The sequence below is a fragment of the Cheilinus undulatus genome, linkage group 22 (genome assembly GCF_018320785.1).
Source record: "Cheilinus undulatus linkage group 22, ASM1832078v1, whole genome shotgun sequence".
In the NCBI taxonomy this organism is placed as follows: Eukaryota; Metazoa; Chordata; class Actinopteri; order Labriformes; family Labridae; genus Cheilinus; species Cheilinus undulatus.
Window position 1 is genome coordinate 25,123,670 of NC_054886.1, and position 19,189 is coordinate 25,142,858.

The window sequence follows — 19,189 nt, forward strand, 5'->3', positions numbered from 1 at the left end:
GTGGGTTCTCCCTGCTAAAATAAAGGATGAATAGAATAAATAAATAAATAAAAATTCACTTACATGCTAAATATCTCTTTCTGAATCTTCCCTTGATTATATTTCCTGATGGTTTTTAAAACTAAACTTAATTTCATGTTTGAATAAAATGACCATTGTATGTGAAAAGAAACGTTTTCCTTTCTATACTTTCACTTTTTGACTATTAAAAAACTAAACAGAAAATGTGTCCTGTAGTTCAGCTGTTCCCAACCTTCCCCATTTGGAAAAATTAAACATCAATTTTAATTGTTTTCATTGAAAAAATCCCAACATTATAGGCCTACATACATTTGTTCTTGACAAAAAAACTATCCCTTATTATCAAGGTATGATAATTAAAAGGATCTCTTAGTTTAAAAAACCCTCAAAATTCTAAAGTCTAAAAAGTTAATTTAAAGAAAAAAAAAATTTTTTTTACTTTAAAATTTCTAAATGTACTTGAACCAAAATGTCAAATTTTTGAGAAAATAAAGTCAAAAATTCCAACTACTCTTTTAAGCTTTCTTTTTTTTCCCTTTTTTTTTAACTTAAAAATGTTGTAAACTTAAGGTTTTAAAAATGAACATTTCTGAGTTTTTGGTGTCAAAATTTAATCCTTTTTAAACTTTGAAAATTATTTTTTTTTCTTGTATTTTTTCACTTTCTGAGCCCTGAAATTCTGAGTTTGATCCTTGTAAATATACGACTTTATAATCTCTAAAATTTAGGGTTTTTTTTTTTACCAAAAATGTTGATGATTCTCTCTCTTTTTCAACGTTTAGTTTGGCCCTAATTGATATTTTTCCATTCATGGTTTTAGTCAAATACATCTTATTTTGACAACATCAGAGCAGACAGCCATTTTTCTTTTGTTTTTCCCCTTTTTTTTCAATTTCTGTCAAAAATGAAAAAAAAGGGAATAAAAGGACTTTCTCCCAATTTTTACTTCTAGTTACAACCTGGAAATGGATCTTCCAGAAATACACTGATCAGCTCGGCAAAACAGAGCATTTTCTAGCTTTTTTTTTTTACAAATAGGAAAATTAATTTTGTGGATTATCTGCTGCTGATTTAATTCTCATTACTTGTATGTCTGAGTGAGACAGAAGCACAGACTCTAATCCAGTGGTGTCAAACTCAATCACAGAAGGGTCCGGATTCTGAATTAAGGTCTAACCTGAGGGCCTAACAAGCTTTAACCAAACTGTTAATCTTGTTTTTTAAGTAATAAATTATGGGGGGAAAAAACTAGCTTTTGAGATGTTAAAAGTCAAAATGATCAGCTTAAAGGTTCAAAATCTGAGATAAAAGTCAAAATTATTAGTTCAAAAGGTCAAAACATGAAATTAGATGTTAAAATAATGCTTTTAAAAGGCAAATATATAAAAAAGAAACTCACAATTGTGTTTTTAAGGCAAAAATGTTACTTTAAATTTAAAATGATGCACCTCAAAGGTCAAAATATGAGACAACGGTCAAAATAATCAATTGAAAAGGTCAAAATATTCAATAAAAAGGGAAATTATAAATTGAAAAGCCAAAATATTAGAGTCAAAATTACAAGTTTAAAGGTCAAAATATGAAATTAAAGTCCAAATAATTGATTGAAGTCATAATTGTGCAATAAAAATTTTAAAATATGAAATGAAAACAGAAATTAATTCATTTTCCCATAATTATTTTTATTTTTTATTTTTTTTTCCACATTTTTATGACTTACGGATATTTGATATCATCAAGGTTAACTTCATATTTTTATACTTGAGGAAATCTGCAGACTTCATATTTTGGGGCCAGTAATAAAAAGAATATGATGTGATTTTGCTGGCCGGGTCTGACTGTACCACGGGCCGGATTTGGCCCCCGGGCCTTGGGTTTGACGTCTCTACTCTAATCTCTATTTGCAGCCATTTTCACAGAGTAAAGGAGAAGTGACACAGACGCACGGGAATGCCTTGCTTTTTTCATACTGATACAAACTGAACCTCCGGAGAAGAGGAACTGCAGTGACCTTACCGAGATGGTTTCAACACATCACCAAATATGGCCACTGCGGGGCGTGGGATCGTCTGTGCTGTGAGGTATTGGTGGAGGAGAGCAGTGGATGCATCTTGAAGTGCGCACGGTGATCAGGAACTTTGGAGAAAGACTATGAAAGACAACCCCGAGCAGAAAAATCGGTAAGATCGATTTTAACACTTGCATGTCCCCTCTGAGTGTTAATGATGAAGTTGGTAGCGCTAGTACGTCGTTGTTGAGCTTATTTTTAGAGGGGTGAGAAAGGGGTGATTACAATAGCAGAACTCTGGGCGCGGTATGTCTGCTATTTGCGACGGAAAAGCTCATCATCACTCTCTAAACATGCCCATTATAGTGCTTCTCCTGTACAAAATATTCCCCCAAGAGCAAACCTGTTACCCAGTTCGGGCCGAAAAGAATCAACTTTAAATTTTAGCCTCCTTTACATGCTTGATGATGCACCCAGGTTTGTTAATATTAGGAACCAGAGTAGGCATGCGTGGTATGCACATTATCAAACCGAGAATAGCAAACCAAACTCTGGTTTCGAGTCAGTAGCATGTCTATGAAGCCACACGCCACAAAGCCACATCTGTGCAATACTGAGCAGGCCTTCTTTTCTCATGAGACATTTTATTAACATGTTAGTAGTGATCAGATTTCATCAAAAACTTACAGTAAAGGGAGTCAAACACGCCCACATGTAGTTCCTTTTACCTCTCATCGCCTCATATATTACTGACAGGAAGTTCTGACATCTTTAATCAAGCTTTGATTTCAAATGTGATTATTTTACAGTGTGTTTTCTGCAGAAGAGCCATTACCTCTGCAGAGCTACTTCCTGCATGTGGGCCTCATTACAGAGAACAGGAAGCATAGCATTGTACTTAATGAAGTTAGAAAATATCAGAGTTTGCATTTGCAGATTACATGAACAATGGGGCTCATTTACTCATTAGGAAGAAATTTGTTCTTAAAACCCCGTTACGCAGTTCTTAAGAGGATTCTAACAGTCACCAATGTTTATTTTTGCTATTTCTGGGAATTGTTTGTAGGTATGAACCAGAACTGTTAGGACTAAAGAGCATACTCAAGAACATTATGGGGCTAACATACCATAAAAATACTCCTGATGGTGGTTTCCTTAATTTGAAATCCATATGGGATTAATTTACACAGTGTTTGCTCTTGACTTAAAAATGTTAAATTAGAGTGTGTAATATTAGACTAGGTACAAATGGAGCATAACATTAACCCCTTAAAGCCAGTTGTATCATATTTGATACATACTTTTATGATACCTCTATCTCATCAATAGGATCAATAAATTACAAAAAAAAGAAACACTGAATACAATCTGATAAATGATAAAAATGCATTCAAGTGGATTATCAGTTACCAAAAACACCTAATGTATCAAATGAGATACAAAAATATATGTTAAATTTTACAGAAATTTGGATTTTCTGGATTGCAGTAGAAAGAGAAATAAAAATCTCAGTTCCAAAAAATGAGAATTTTCTGTCTATAATTTGTTTTTTCAGGCTTTAGTGGGTTAAAAAGCATGTTTAAATACATTTATAATCATTTGAATAGACAGTCATGTGCATACGTTTTAGGCATGCATAGTACTATGGATTCATCGCAAGGCCCAATGTGCCACAACCTGGGGCTAATGATGGGCCGGCTAGAGTCAAGCTTGACACACGTCGCCATAAGCGTCACTCTTTGTCCAGTTCTTTTAACCCTTGGCAATGTGCCCAGGGGCTTGTGGCAACCCTACTCCAGCCGCCCTAGGCTGTGCTTACTTGCTGCATCCACCCTTTACTGTGCCCTAAAGGTGTGGATGTTTTTCATTTTTTTAGCAGATTGTTACCCCATACCCCTGGTGATATGCAAGGACATCCAGAGCACTACCAGGGTTGTGTGTTTATCATCCTTCCTGCCCAATTTTGCCCGTAGGCAGCTTACTTGCCACACCTTTGCCTTACTGCAGCCTCAATTTCTGGCCCAAACATCCCAGACAGCATGTCCTTGTGGGCCCCACATGGGTTGTATGTGGGCTACAATATGGGTCCCATGTGGGTTTGTCCATGGGTTTCATGGTGGCCCCACCTTTGACTGCCCATGTGAACTGTAAGTGTGGATCAGTCCGTATGAGTCTCCATCTCTAGAGATCCAATATAGATCCTACTTGTAGTAAACATGGGCAATTGCAAGGATCTCTAGAATGGACCCGTATGGGTCTCTTACGTGCTTGTCCACACTTGCAGTTCACATGAGAAATCACAGTACCACCATGGAGCCAACAGACAAACCCACATAGGACCTATATTTTAATCCGCAAATAACCCATGTGGGGCCCACATGGACATGCTGGATAGGGATGCCTGAAAGTTATGCACAGTACTGTCTAAGAAATATTTCAATTGAATTAAAATAAGTCTTTTATTTTAATGATGATGTCATGGTGATGTCATTATCTTCATGTATCTGTTTGGTTGTTTGTTTGAATATATGTATTTAACTCTCTCCTCCTCCCACATGTCCTACCATATCTTTCGGAATATTATCATTGGAATCATTATTTTTCACTGACTCCATTATATTTTAGATTTTATAATCTTCTACTGTAACTCTCATTCAAGATTTGCTTGTGTCATTTTCATTTTTGTTATTTTTTTCCAATTATTAAGAAATGACTACTTATGGTAAAGGCATTTTTAGTGGAGAATTTAAATACTCACATTATCTCAAATATTCTCAACAGTCAGAGCCAGAGAGATTCTCAGTTTTTACAGCTGTAATGGTCCTTGTCTTGGATGAGTAAAGCTCTCTGGGGCCCAGGATCATGGTGAGGCCAAGGACTTTTCCCATAGCCTCACAACAGGCCTACTCATCATGATACAGAGGCAATGACACGTATTTTGATACATGTTGATTTGGTAATGAGCATGTTGTAATAAACATGTCTAACACTGAATTCACTACAGCTGCTGTTCTTTATTGTAGAGGACAACAGAAGAGGTATACTACATTGAAGGTCCTTACACTTTAAAACACTGAAATTCAGATCCCCAGGGATCCAAATAATTTTTTAAAAACTCTGTTTATAATTACTTAGTTATCAAAAGATACAAATACATTACTATTTAACTTTTTAAACTTGACATGGACCCTTCTATTGTATCTTTCTTTTGTGATACTTTTCATATGATATTCTGGTTTCACTCTTTTATAAGCCTACTTGATTCTGTAAGGATTACTGTTTCACTTCTGCATAAAAAGTCACCACAGTTTCTGTGATGAACCAGCGAGAGGGAACTTAACAGAGTTACTCACACTGAAGCACCTATATGAAGCCTTCATCATCAGCACTGGTGTTCGGTTCATGTCTTTACAAATAAAGTGAGATCTGCTCATGATTTCCTGATCCCGTTTAGAAGTTGAGGTCAATTTTGAGTTTAGAGTATCATTCAATCCTGGTTGGGATGACACAGACTAGCCCGTTGAGTCTAGCTGTTGTTGTTAACTGCTAATTATCTTGGTGCCGTGTGTCAATGAAGATTGGTGTTGCTGCAGTGTTTTACCTTCTTTATTGCACAGCTTACATTACACTCCTGACTCTCTGGTGTTTGAAGCACTCCCTAAATAATCCTGTATCTTTTCATTAAGCCGGCTGGCAGCAGAAAGAAACCTTGATCCATATTACTGGTGTGAGTACCAACTTGTTTTGGTGTGAGGAGTTGCACTGTATCAAGCAGTTTTTAGCCTGCTACGTCTGTATCGATTCTGTAATATCTGTATTGATACGTGTATCTGCAGGGTTCATATGATAATATATTGGCGTGTCTATCATAATGTGCACCTTAAAAGTTTTGACAAACTGTACTCCATCACATAAAACCATCAAATGATTCAGAAAACCTGGAGAAAACCCTTTACGTTTACTTGAATTTTTCCCCAATATGTTTATTTATTCACACATATGTTGTTTCCAGTGGGTTGCAGAGAGTGCCTGGAAAAAAAGAGGCAAAAGTCTTGGCTGTATGGAAGCCCTAAGAGGACAAACATCTACGTATTTTTATTTTACTTCATTCTGCTGTCATAAAAAGTACATTCTGATTGTTTTCTCAAGGTCTCAAAATATTAATCTCTTTATTTTGGGATAGCAAGGCTTTGTTTTCTATTATAATGTGATAATTTCTGGAGATCAGAAAACAACCAAAATTGTTCCATCCAAGGTCCAAACTACAACTTTTTGTTAAATAGATATAAGGGCTAGAAAGTTTTGAAAATGTTGACATGAATGTGTGCCTGGAGAAGTAAGTTTTTTCCCTAAATGTTTCCATTAATAACAAATTAAAGGGCAAAACACCATGGTTGCCAGTTGACAAGGCATCAGGTCTAGATGTTGTCATATCTTTTCGAGCTTGGCCGTCTCCATGAGGTTTGTTTTTTCGTGGGTGAATAAATAAAGCTGACTGCAATTAAAGTGAATGCTATCACATCTTGAACATAAGAGGCCTCCATCTCACTCTCTCGATGTTGGAGTCAGTTTACTGTTACTCTCTGTTAAACTCCGGGACTTTCCACTCATGTCTGACCTCAGCGTGCAGGCTTCCACTTCCTGTGTACCTCCCTTGCACAGGTTTCAGCATGAACACACTAAAAGGGTTCCTCTTAAATTCCTCATTGCTTGCACAACTTTAATCTGAGCCCAAACATGTTGGCCTTTGATGAACAGTTTATCATTAAATACGTAAACAGCCATGACAGTGTAGTTCTTACCATTTACATACTCTTCATTTACCCATTTCTTACAATTTGAACGGTATTTCTAGAAAAACACAGCCTGTTAATGGCATATACAAAAATATAGCCCACTAATAAAGCCCCTTTTCTTAATGAATAAATTAGTTTTATGTTTTTACTTAAGATTTGCATCATATTTGTTTCAAAACCATCGAAATCTTATACTGAATGTGTTTTTTTCCTCTAATTCCTCTTCTGTGTTTTGCAGGGTATGCTTCAAACTTAAACAGAAGGCGTGAGAAGACAACAGCAGAGGATCCCTCATACCATCTAAAAGACTTGCATTAACCCCGCCTGGTCCAAAGAGAAGCCCACTTTCATCACTTCACTGAAATACAGATATCCCATCATGCCAATTGTGATTCCCACCTGCCAGCTTCTGTGGGTGCGTGTGGCTGCCCTGCTGTTCACCTGCGTGGCCTTTAGCGTTGCAGCACATGGCGCCTATCTACCCAATGGAGGCATGGCTGACTGGTGCATCTTCTGCTGGGCGTTCAGCTTCGCCTGCACCCTGCTGGTCCTGCTGGTGGAGCAGTTCGACCTCCGGGCTCGAGTCCCAGTGTCATGGTCCAATTTCCCCATCACTGTCGCCTGCTATGCCTTCCTCCTCTGCCTCTCCGCCTCAATCATCTTCCCAGTCTTTTTCGTCAAAGACTTTAAGCAGTACTATGGCAACACCAGGGACTATCGCATCGTCTCCACTGTCTTCTCCTGCCTGGCATCGGTAGCTTACCTGGGGGAGGTTAGCCTGACCAAAGCCAGGCCAGGAGAGGTGTCAGGTTACATGGCTACAGCTCCAGGTTTGTTGAAGGTATGCCAGACCTTTGTGGCTTGTATCATCTTCATCTTGGTGAGCGACCCCATCTCTTACGACTACCACCCTGGGCTCCAATGGTGCATGGCCGTTTACTGCATCTGTTTCATCCTCTCCATGGCCGTGGTGGTGCTGTGTGTGGGAGAGTGCACCGGCTGTCTCCCAATACCTTTCTCCAAGTTCCTGTCGGGCTTTGGGCTCCTGGCGACTATTATGTACTTATCAGCTACCATCATCTGGCCCGTTTTCCAGTTTGATAAAAATCGCAGTTACAGGAGGGGGTCATCAAATCAAAACCTGATAGCTGTGTCAGTGCTAACTGGCCTCAACCTCCTTCTTTATGTTGCCGATCTCGCCTATAGTGCCAGGCTAGTGTTTGTCAATGCCTGATTGTGAGGAAGAGGAGGGTTGGAGATGCACTTAGTGTTAAAGAACAAAAATAAAGGGGCTAAGCATTTATTCAGCATTGCGATAAAGATCAGCTCATACTGAATGTATGTTACTTGTGTCTAATTGGCCATATATTAACACATTGGATGTTTTTCTCTGAAGGCTCGAATGTGGTTAAAAGGTCATTCTGCCATGTTCCAGATTTCAAATGGTATAAATGTAGTGAATGTGAGTCATTGTAACTGGAGATTTCTAATTGGCTAGCCTCTGAAAGCATACAATCACATCCTATATTAGATCACTCATATATTTGAACATGACAAGTTTATATATATATATATATATATATATACATAATCTCAACTAACAAATATGCTAGCTATCAAGAGACTTACACTCCTAAACAACAGTTCGCTTGGATTTTACATCCTGCCTTGATGTAGCCAATTTACACACCAACAGTTAGTATAGCCTAGATTGCTAGCTGACATGCTAACCCTGTAGAAGCCAATTGTCATGTTTTCAACATAAAAGTTACGCTGTCAAATATCAATGCTGGGCAAGAAGTAGATAAAAGTTAACTTCCTGTTTTGCATTAACAGTGTCCCAACTGAATGCAACAAAATCAGCTTGTTTACACTAATTCTGTACAGTAAGACCAAACAGTAGAAGGCTGTTAAAATAAGCTGTTAACTTAGGAGTCCAAAATAGCTGTCAGCTGTTTTTCAGAAATGATTGAACACAAGTTTTAGAAAACAGTACTCAATCACTCATTTAAAAAAAAAAAAAAAAAATTTACTCAAATTATTTGACAATCATCCCTTAATCTGAATAGTTTGCCTTTGGGCATTAGACAGTTTTGCACCATGAGTGAAGTTACTCACAGTTAGAGACGTCCCGTCTGAGGGAAGCTACATACACATAGCAAGGATGATATACTGAACTCTGAAAATCACTTTCTGGGTCAGAGTGCGCCTTTCTGTGTTTGCTACTTTCAGTCAATCCAGTTAGCTTGTTTTGCTAATAGGGATGGGAAATAATCAAAATTAAGATTAAATTACACTTATGTTCTACTACAATTTTCCCATCATGGAAGGTGCACTATTTTTTTAATCAGAAGGGTGTGTTAATTGCCAGTTTAATACAATTTTTGCAGCAGAGATGTTATGCTCTATACATCATTCAAACATTTCAGTGTCTATTTTTCTAGAATAGTTCAAAGTCCTACTTTCTTTTTTTTTGAATATGTTTGTCTTGTTAAAAATGAAAAAGGCATCAAATCAAGGATCCCTTCAAAACAATTCATTTTGAAATGCAATGAGTCAAAATAATCCCAGTTAGATTTTTTTTTTTTTAATTGTTCAGCTTTAGTTTAATCTGCCAAATATTTGATTCTTTGTAATATAGATCTATTGCTTGTTTGTTGAGAAAAAAATCATAAAATGAGGAAAACTGCAGTGGATAAGAAACATGCAAATTTTATAACTGAGTCTTACTCAAAAAAGTTTTCCCCCTATTTGAAAACTTTTACGTAATAAGTACAATATTTTCAGTATTTTCATCTTGTTTAGTCCCTACAGTATAGGGATGCATGACATTATTGACATAATATCTGCAGATAATAGCTTTAAAACTACTTTTATCAGCATTTGCAGATCTTGAAATTTTAGCCAAATATTAAAGCCAATATAACATCAGTACTTATTGGCAGTAAGAAATATGCATTTCAAAGAAAAACACATTAAATTCAAAGAGATGGACTGGAAAGTAAATCTTAGTTTGTTAGGTTGATGCTAACTCATAATCAAAATTCTCTTTATCGGGCTCACAGATTTAGCATTGCTTTATGCTAATTTTAACCTAAGAAATTATCCATTTCACTGAAAAAAATACTAAGTCAGAAATGTTAAATGGCATTAAAATTTAATGTGAAATAACTGAAGCTGAAAGTGAAGTTGGTTTCTTGGCACAAACTGATCATTATAGCTCTTTTAATGATGCAACTTGCAACCTGGAACAAAGCAGAGTGACACTGTAACAACATTCAAACTTTTCACATTTCCATTAAAACAGTGAAATTACTGTCTCGTAAATACGATGAATCACCCTTATCCAAACCTCAGCCCAACAGGGACTCTACAGCCATAGTCTTCAGTAATCACTATGCAGAGTGGACGGTTTTTAGCTTTTCTGCACATTATAAAGCAATGTGTGTATGGTGCTCTAAAATGACTGCATTCAAACATTGTTTAGGGTAATGGCTTTTTAGTTAGCCTGTCAAAAAAAAATTAGAAAATGAGAACGTGCTTTAATGTTAGGATTAAGCATTAGCATGCCATGCTAGCTAGCCAAACAAACATTTGCTCTGAAACCAAATAGCACACCATTTTAATGCTGTAAATGAATTTATTTGCCAGGCTGCACCTTGTTTTGTGAAAGCCCACTTTACACTTGCACATCCATTTTAATACTTTAAAGCTGTATGGAAGGTAGATTTAGATGCAAACAGTTTTGTTGCTAGTATCAGAATTGAGTTTATTGCCAAGCACAAGTACAGATCCTATTTGTATTTGAAGTTTGCAACTCCAGCCACTTTTGTTAATGATAATCAGGGCAACAGTATGTTTGTGTAATGTCGAAAGTGTTTAATTGGTTTTAAAGCTGGTATTCATAGCAGCTAAACAATGTTATATTAGGAAAGTTGCTTTTTCATTATCTTATAAGCCATATCACTCTTAAATGCAGTAAAAAAAAAAATAACAGAGTCTTTATTTTTAGGCTTTCTTGACGAATACAGCCAACAGAATTGTGTATTTTTACAAGAAATGCTTAGCATTAGCTGTAGTCTTTTATGTTATCATTGAGGATACAGAACTGTGCAGACTTTTGAGGCATGTTAGGGCCAAAAATTGAGGCTTACATAATCTGGCGAGTAAAATCGCTTAAAGAGTACCATTGAATATGAGGGAGGATTGAAACATCCCTGTTGTGCTCTGGATGTCCTTGAATATATTCGGGTGCAATGGAAAATTAACCTGACACGCCAGATGAATTTTTTTTCATACATCCATCTGGTAAACCACTCATAGACAGCATTTGGGTTAGGGCAGAGGCTTTGAAACAAATAAAACCCTGCAGGGTGATTTGATGAACGTCCTGTCTTTCACATTTTTAGGGTCAATCAGAGCAACAAAATGCGTGATGTAGCCGCTACTGAGGAGTAAACCAAGGAGAACTTCATAACGTGAACCATGGCAACTGTAGACAGTAGATGACTTTCGTCATTTTTTTAAAGGAAAACAACTCACTGCTGTTCTTTGTTCTTCTTTTAATAAAGAAATGTCAAGTTCTGATAAAACTGGAGCTTTAGCAGCATCCACGCCAATGTGTTCTGCCATAATTGCGACATTGCGAATCCTCCACACCCAAAAGTATTACCCCTCGTTGCTAACTGGTCCTGTCACTTTCTAACAGGGCCCAACCGGTTTAGACGGGAGCTTTGCAAGATGGATTCGCCAGTGAGAAACACAGAAACGGGTGTATCCATCTGCTTTGCAAGGTTATTGGAAAATAATCTGTGGAAGAAATAAAGCAGACACCTGTAGAGCAGAGTAATGGATGGATGTGTCGAGTAAGCATGGCTTAGTATTGTCCTAGTGGATAGTAAGCAGATAGTAGATAGTAAGGTGTACTGCCAGGTGTGAAAAAGCTCAGACAAAAGAGATGCCATTGAGCTTGACCTTGGCTGTTAATCAAGGCATTCGCTGCTCTGTTCCCCCTGTTGTAGCAGAAAGATGTGGCATATGAAGCCCTGTGATGGATCCTTGGCGCCCTACATGCCTTAAACTTACGCACATGGCTGTATGTTTTTGACAAATAATAGGATTCTCTTTTTTTAATCACCCAAACATACTAAAAATTCAGCTAATATACATCTTTATAAAACCCGTAAGACTGAGGTTAGATTAATTAGCTTGCTAGCTAACTTATTAGGTTTTATGGTGATGCCATCACCTTGAATTTCCCTGAACCCGAGCTTGGAAACTTGAGGCTACTTCAGTACTCAAAGATCCCAACACATTGAGTTCAATCCTGGTGTGAGGTCAGGCTCAGCTCAGACTTTTTAGGTAAATGGAACAAAGTATTTTATCAGGTGTCAAAAGTGATGTCTGTTAAAATTGTGAAGCCTGCTTTTGGGCACATCTGTCTACAGAATATTGGAGAGAATTTAAAAAAAATATCTGCCAAGTTATTATTACTTTTTAAGAATCTGAACGAATGAAAACCTTGCCAGACAGATTCTGTTGACTGTTTATACACTTCTGTAGATGCCCAAATATCTGAAATGCCAGTATTTATCCTTTAATGTGAACTCAACTGATGTGACAAAAACAAAGTCAGCTTGCTTTTAAAATCCAAGAGAGTCAACACACTGGAACAGTTCATGAGACGTCAAATGGAGCAACAAATGTAGTTAGTTAATGTTTCTGAGGCTCACAGGCTCTCTTGTCTTTGATAATGTAACCTCTTGTATAAACTCTGGCACTGTTGTTGCAGAAACTCTTGTTCACAATCCTTTTTACTGATTTTTGCATATTGTATTTTGAAGGAAAATCTTATTGATGTTTGTCTTGATACCAAAATATCAGTGTTGTAAAGTGTGAATGAACATAGTTCAAGCAAATAAAGTGTTCACTTAAATCACCATGTTATTTCACACTGTGATCATTAAAAGCATGTGGTAGGTCCATCATTGTGAATACAGTATGTGTTGCTACATCTGTTATGCAATCATGAAACAATATCTCTGTTGCTGCCTCACAGCCTTATAGGGAAATGAAATGGGCAGAAGGTAGCAATGACATGAGTCGTAGGAAGATAAGAGACATTTCTCATTTGTTATATGACTGTCTTTGAGTTATGTTTACCTCTTATTAATATTGAAGTGCACTGCACACGTAAATAAAAAGCTAACAACTTTATTTACAGAAAAGCTCAATCTGCTTTACACTGAGGGTTCATAAACATCAAGTTTCAACAATTAAAAAACAGAAAAATTGTGAAAAACCACATCGGAGACAGGACAGAAATTAGTGGGAAGAAAGAAGAAAATAAAAAGGGCAGACAACCACACAAGGATCACATGAACACATACACAGAAATTACTCAAATGGGTTGATGACCAGATTGGTTTTTAGTTTCATTTTAAATAAAGGCAAAGCAAGTTGAGTCATAAACTGTGATCCAGGATCCTGAAAGCATTATAAACTAGTAGGAGGATTTTGAAGGAATCTGTATTGTACAGGGAGTCAACGGAGTGTTCTGAGGACTGGAGTGACATAATAAAATGTCCTAGTGCATGTTAGGACTCCAAGAGGATCTGGCTGCAGACCAGATCTGGCTACAGACTGTGGGACAGGAAGTCTCATACATCACCCAAGCCCAGAATGACACACTGAATGACACATATCAGGGGTCATCAAGTACATTCGCACAAGGACCAGGTTTAGTCTCAACAGAACCTCTGGAGGCAGGACTTTCAGATACACAAACATTTAATATTTTGGTCTGATTGAAATATTATTGTTGTAGTATTTGTATTTTCTTTCAAGACACAGGACATTTTTTGTCATTACCAGTGAGATCTATCCGTATTATCTATAAAGCAGCAGGCCACAAGGAGGAAGGCCTGACAACAGAACTGGCTGGGCCCCTGAAAATCCCAGAGAATGGGCCCTACCCAGTTTTGATCTAGTGCTAGTATTAACTATTTTTTTTTTTACACTTTTAACCCCTTTTGCCTCTTTAACCCAATTTCTGCAAGATTTTAACCCCTTTTGATCCACTTTTCTTGCATGTTTTGTCCTCTTTGTGCCACTTTTATCCATTTTTGCCACTTTGTAACCCCTTTTCATTACTTTTTCGCACTATTTTTTTGTCATTTGTAACCAATTTTTGAGACTTTTTACCCCCTTTTTGCTACATTTTAACATCTTTTCTCAACTTTTTCTGCCAATTTTTTCCCTTTTTGCCACTCCTCAACCCATTTTGCCACTTATCACCCATTTTTGTTACTCTCTACCCCTTTTCACCACTTTATCTGGTCATTTTTGCAGTACTTCTGCCAACCTTAACCCTTTTTTAAAATATCTTCTAATTATGACAGTAAGTTTCTGGAAAAACAGATCAAATGTTAATTCATTCTAACATTGTTTCAATATAAATTGTTTGTGGAATGGATTTAACAGCTGCAGACATTTAAAGCCAAAGGATACTCTTAAAACCTCAACATCTTCTTTTCCTCCTTTTCTGAATTTAATGATCTTTCAGGGGCCGGATAGGAAGCAGGCCCCCGGGCCACCAGTTGATGATCAGTGATGTATATTTTCCGCTCACTGTCAGAGGCTACCATAAGTAGCTATCATTCACAACAACAGATTTTTATAAATTAAAATTAAACATTTACTGAGATAGAAAAATTTAAATTTAACAAACTACAAACTAAGGAAAACCCAACAATCTATATAGATCTATTTTAGAAATGGTGACATGAGCTTGCTTGAGCTTTGTTAGCGCTAACTTAAGCTAAAATAGCCTGGCTAGCTACATAATTAATCTTACTATATAAGCCAATGTAGCTTATGCCTTGTTTACAAGACAACATTCTGCTTCATTTTCTGTTTTTGTTTGCAAATAGTTCCACGTTTACACTGCAACATTTTGAGAAAACAATCTCTGTCTACCGAGAACACAGGAACACAAAAACACTGTGGCAAAGTGATTTACTGCATAATAAAACTATCTCTACACAAGGACGGTACTGCACATTCACTGCTTTTATGCGTTTTTGATTATATGCAACATTTTTACACACAGGGTTGTATTCATCACTAAATCTTCCTCATCACTATTGTAGTGTGGCAGCAAAATGGAACATAGACACAAAAATGCTTTGCTAGACCAGTCTTGTTAAAACAAAGATATCCTTTAACACAGTTTAATATTCAGGGACAATTTTTTCTCCTACACACACTAAAAACTCCTGGGTTAAAACCAACCCAATTTGTGTTGCTTTTAACCCAACCTCAGGGTTAAATGTGACCGGCACTTACATAGCCCTGTTATCTATAGCTAAGTAGCTACGTTAGCAACAAAGATAGCATAGATATGTAGTATATACAGCTGCTTTGTGAGCTTAGTTTTGCTCTGTTAGATACAAACTGGACAGGTGGCCCCATATTATGACCAAAGATGTCATAAACTGTTAATTTTTACCCCATTATCTGAGCTGGATCTAAACTTTTAAAATGTTTTTAATACTTGACTGCATGTAAGAAGAATCTGTTGGCAGGTAGGCAGTCCCCAGATGCGACCACTTTACCTCTCTAGTTTCAGTTCTGTCATTTGGGGAAAAAGCTTAGTAAATTGCAAATGCAATATCATTTAATTGTGTTGCAACCACTTTGGGTTGGTTTACACCCAAAAGGTGGACTTGATTAGGGAGGGTGGGAGATGATGCTGGACTGCTCTTATCAACGTCTATGGAGCTGTGAGACACTCAGCCTGTCCTATTTGATTAGATAAAAGTGACGTGTAATACTGCTGTCCTTATCAAGTCCGGACACTTAATGTCAGTCTTAACTTTCAGTTTGGTTGACTTTAAACAGGGACATGCCTGTGCATGTCACACTAGAGTTCATAGCGGAGTCTGACCACAGGAGAACAGATGTATAGGACAGGGGACTGGGAGACAGCTAGAAGTTTTCATGGACTTTTCACAACATGGACAGTAAGTTTAAACAAATCTAACCTGTTCACTCTGATCTAGAGTTCTTTCAATTAGTACAAGAAATGCTGCTGCCTAATACTTACCGACATAACTATTTATGATTTAGAAACATTTAATTGTACTGCAAAATCACAAAGAAATGTAACTAAAACTCTGGGATTTATAGTGTCATTACTGCTCAACACTGCAGAGCATTTTTGAATTTTTGTCTTTTTCAAATCAATATCTTAAAGCTTGAAGAAAAATACTGCAAAGCATTAATTATGTGACATTATTCTCTTTCAGTGTCAGAAAGAAGAATTGCTGTTTTAGGAAAAAGTGGAGCAGGGAAGAGCAGCCTGGCCAACACCATAATTGGTGAGGAACTGTTCAAAATCGGCCGTAATGCAAAATCTGAAACAACTGAATGTAAAGCAGAAACCAGATCTTTCAATGGAGGAAGCATCACTCTGATCGACACCCCTGGCTTCTTTGATATCGACAAACCTGAAGATGATCTGAGGGCTGAGATAGTGAGGTGCATCGTTGAGAGTGCTCCTGGTCCTCATGCTTTTCTCCTTCTGCTCAAAGTAGAGACATATACCAAGAAAGAGCAGGATGTCATGGACGAAATGGAGAAACAATTTTCTGATAAAGTCTTCAAATACGTCACGATTGTCTTTTCTCATGGTGATCAGCTGGAAGAGGGGCAGACAATTGAAGATTATATCAGCAATAATAAGAAGCTGAGTGATCTCGGAGAAGTGTGGAGGCCGGTGTCATGTCATCGACAACAAATATTGGAAAGACAAGCCCAAGAATGAATACAGGAGAAACCAGTTCCAAGTTGAAGAGATCCTGAAGACAATAGACAAGATGATAAAAGTCAACAATGATGGCTGCTACACCAATGAGATGTTACAAGCAGTGGAGGAAGAAATACAACAAGACATGGCAGTTATTAGAGAGTCATCAGAAAACATGCCAGAGGAAGAGATCAGAGAGAAGGCTAAGAAAAGCACATTTGAGAAGCTTTTGATCAGACTGGCAGGTGTAGCAACAGGTGCAATATTAGGAGCATTAGTTGGTGCAGCAGCAGGAGCAGTAGCAGCAGGACTAGCTGCACTTAGAGAGCTATTGAACCCAGTGGTAGCTGGTTCAGCAGCAGGGCTAGGAGCAGTGGCAGGAACAGCAGTACTATCTGCAGTAAAATCTCTTGGAGCTCCACTCATCCCAGTGGTAGCTGGTTCAGCAGCAGGGCTAGGAGCAGTGGCAGGAGCAGCAGCAGGAGGTTTTATGGGATATACCAAAGCTGAGGAAGCAGACTCACCATGGGAGGCTGCAAAGATGGTAGCAGGGGCTGCAAGAGATGAAGCCATACTTGCTGTCAAAAAAACAAAACAACATTTGGAATCGCAGTCACACTGAAGTACCAACAATTATAAAACAAAGATTTAGCCATGTGCCTGTGTTTCCTGAAAATCCATCACCAGTGTTAACTTCAGAAAAACCTTATCCTATACCAGTCTTTCTCAACCTCGGTGCTGTGGCACCCTGAGGGAACTTCAGTCACCATCAGGGGTGCCTTCAGATGTGTTCAGTACAACCAAGACTTTACATTAACATGCAGGTTATTGGCTATCCCAGTGTAAATAATAAAATTGTCTCAGTGAATGAATAGGCTTACATCAGCACGTCCTGCACAAGAATCCTGCAGTTTATATTTATTTCATCATTTCCTTCAGTTCAGCAGAAACGAGTCAAAGTGAGTTAAAAGTTCCTCATGACCTTTCCCTGAAATGATCTGATCTGTTTAGAGGGAGGAAAATATAAAACTACATTTTTTATGAATACATTCTGACTGAAACACCTGAGATTTTAAGATGTAAAGGGTGCCATGAGAGTGAGAAGGTCAAGCAATGCTGTCCTTTACAATCAGCAAACATTGAAGTGATTATTAATCACATGTATTATATAAATGATTTGACTTGTTTGTTCACTTCTGTTAAACAAGCTAATCATATGTTGTTGTGACTTACAGTTTATGAATCAGATATGACAAAAAGAAAAGGGCTTTCACATGCTTTATAGATACAATTGTAGATGTAGAAATCAAACCTGTGAGACGTTGAAAAACCATAAATGTGGAATAAAATGTTTTACAGAGCAAATCTGACCAATCAGTAAAGAACCTGTATGTCTGAGTGTTTCCTGGGTCTCATGTTTTCCTCATTCTTTTATTTTCATTAAAGTGGACAGATAAGCAAGAGGAGGCTGTCACCGAGAAAATAAAAACAGTTTTCTTCAAATACACCACAGCTATCTGAACTCAGAGATCTACTTGATGAAAGACAGACACTGAGAAATCTAGGAGATCTATTTGATCAGGTTATGTCCTTTAACACCCATATAAAGAATTTTGCAAAGACAGCCTTCTTTCACCTTCACAACATTGATAAAATCAGACACAGCCTGTCTCCAACTGATACTGAAAAACCATATCCATGCTGTTGTTACCGTAGGGATCGACTAGTGGGTTAGGCTCAAAAAGGAGTCAAAGGTTCCAAAAAATGCAGTCCATGTGACTTTATTTGCAGTGGAAAATGTGCAGTAGTATCATATATATATATATACAGTGCAGGCCTGGAGAAAAATCATGCTAAAAACTTGCAAAAAGAGGGAAAAATGTGAGAACAACAGAAGACTGAGCTCCATACAAATGCTCTGTCGCACAAGAGCACATGGAGCAATGGGTGAACAAACATACCCACTTCGGCATCCCTAGCTATAAATAAATGTGTTTTTGGGTTAAAAAAGTATTTATATCTGATTATTTGACTTTAACAAGCAATACTTGAATCAGTTTCAAATTTTTTAGTTTGTCAGAGAGAGCTTTTTAAACTAAGTAGCCGTTTGCAAGCAATGCTATGCTAACATGACACAGGCCTCTCAGCTGGCCTGATGTATTAAAAGAAAGGCTGTGTTACATTAATGCATGCATGCTGTACTTGGTTCAGAGGACACAGGGTAGCACAGTGATAGTTACCTCAAGGTTAGACTGCTGCAGTCCTCTCCTATCAGGCTGTCCTAGCTGGTCCAAAACGCTGCAGCACATGAACTGACCAGAACCAGGAAAAGAGATCATACTACTCTGGTCTCAGCTTCTCTGCATTGGCTCCCTATAAAAGCTCTTAATGGTCAGGCACCACTATCTTAGATCATTTTGCTCCCAAAATCCTGGCTTGTGGTACCCTCAACCTATACCCTGTACCCCTAGTAGTATGGGAGGTAGATTCTCTCTCTACTTTTGAAAGTAGGCTTAAAACTTTCCTCTTGGATAAAACTTGTAGTTAGGACTGGCT

The 19,189-nt window shown here is 37.6% G+C and overlaps 1 protein-coding gene and 1 pseudogene across 1 annotated transcript; both read left to right on the forward strand.

Annotated features, from left to right (window-relative positions):
- Nucleotides 1-2,035: 2,035 nt before the first annotated feature.
- myadma (myeloid associated differentiation marker a) lies at nucleotides 2,036-12,764 on the forward strand. The gene is made up of 2 exons (XM_041779430.1): nucleotides 2,036-2,201; nucleotides 7,064-12,764. Exon 2 carries the CDS (start codon nucleotides 7,205-7,207, stop codon nucleotides 8,057-8,059), a length of 855 nt encoding a protein of 284 aa, XP_041635364.1. The 5' UTR covers nucleotides 2,036-2,201; nucleotides 7,064-7,204; the 3' UTR covers nucleotides 8,060-12,764.
- A 2,942-nt stretch (nucleotides 12,765-15,706) lies between these two features.
- Nucleotides 15,707-18,011, forward strand: LOC121504245 (annotated as a pseudogene).
- The last annotated feature ends 1,178 nt before the right edge of the window (nucleotides 18,012-19,189 follow it).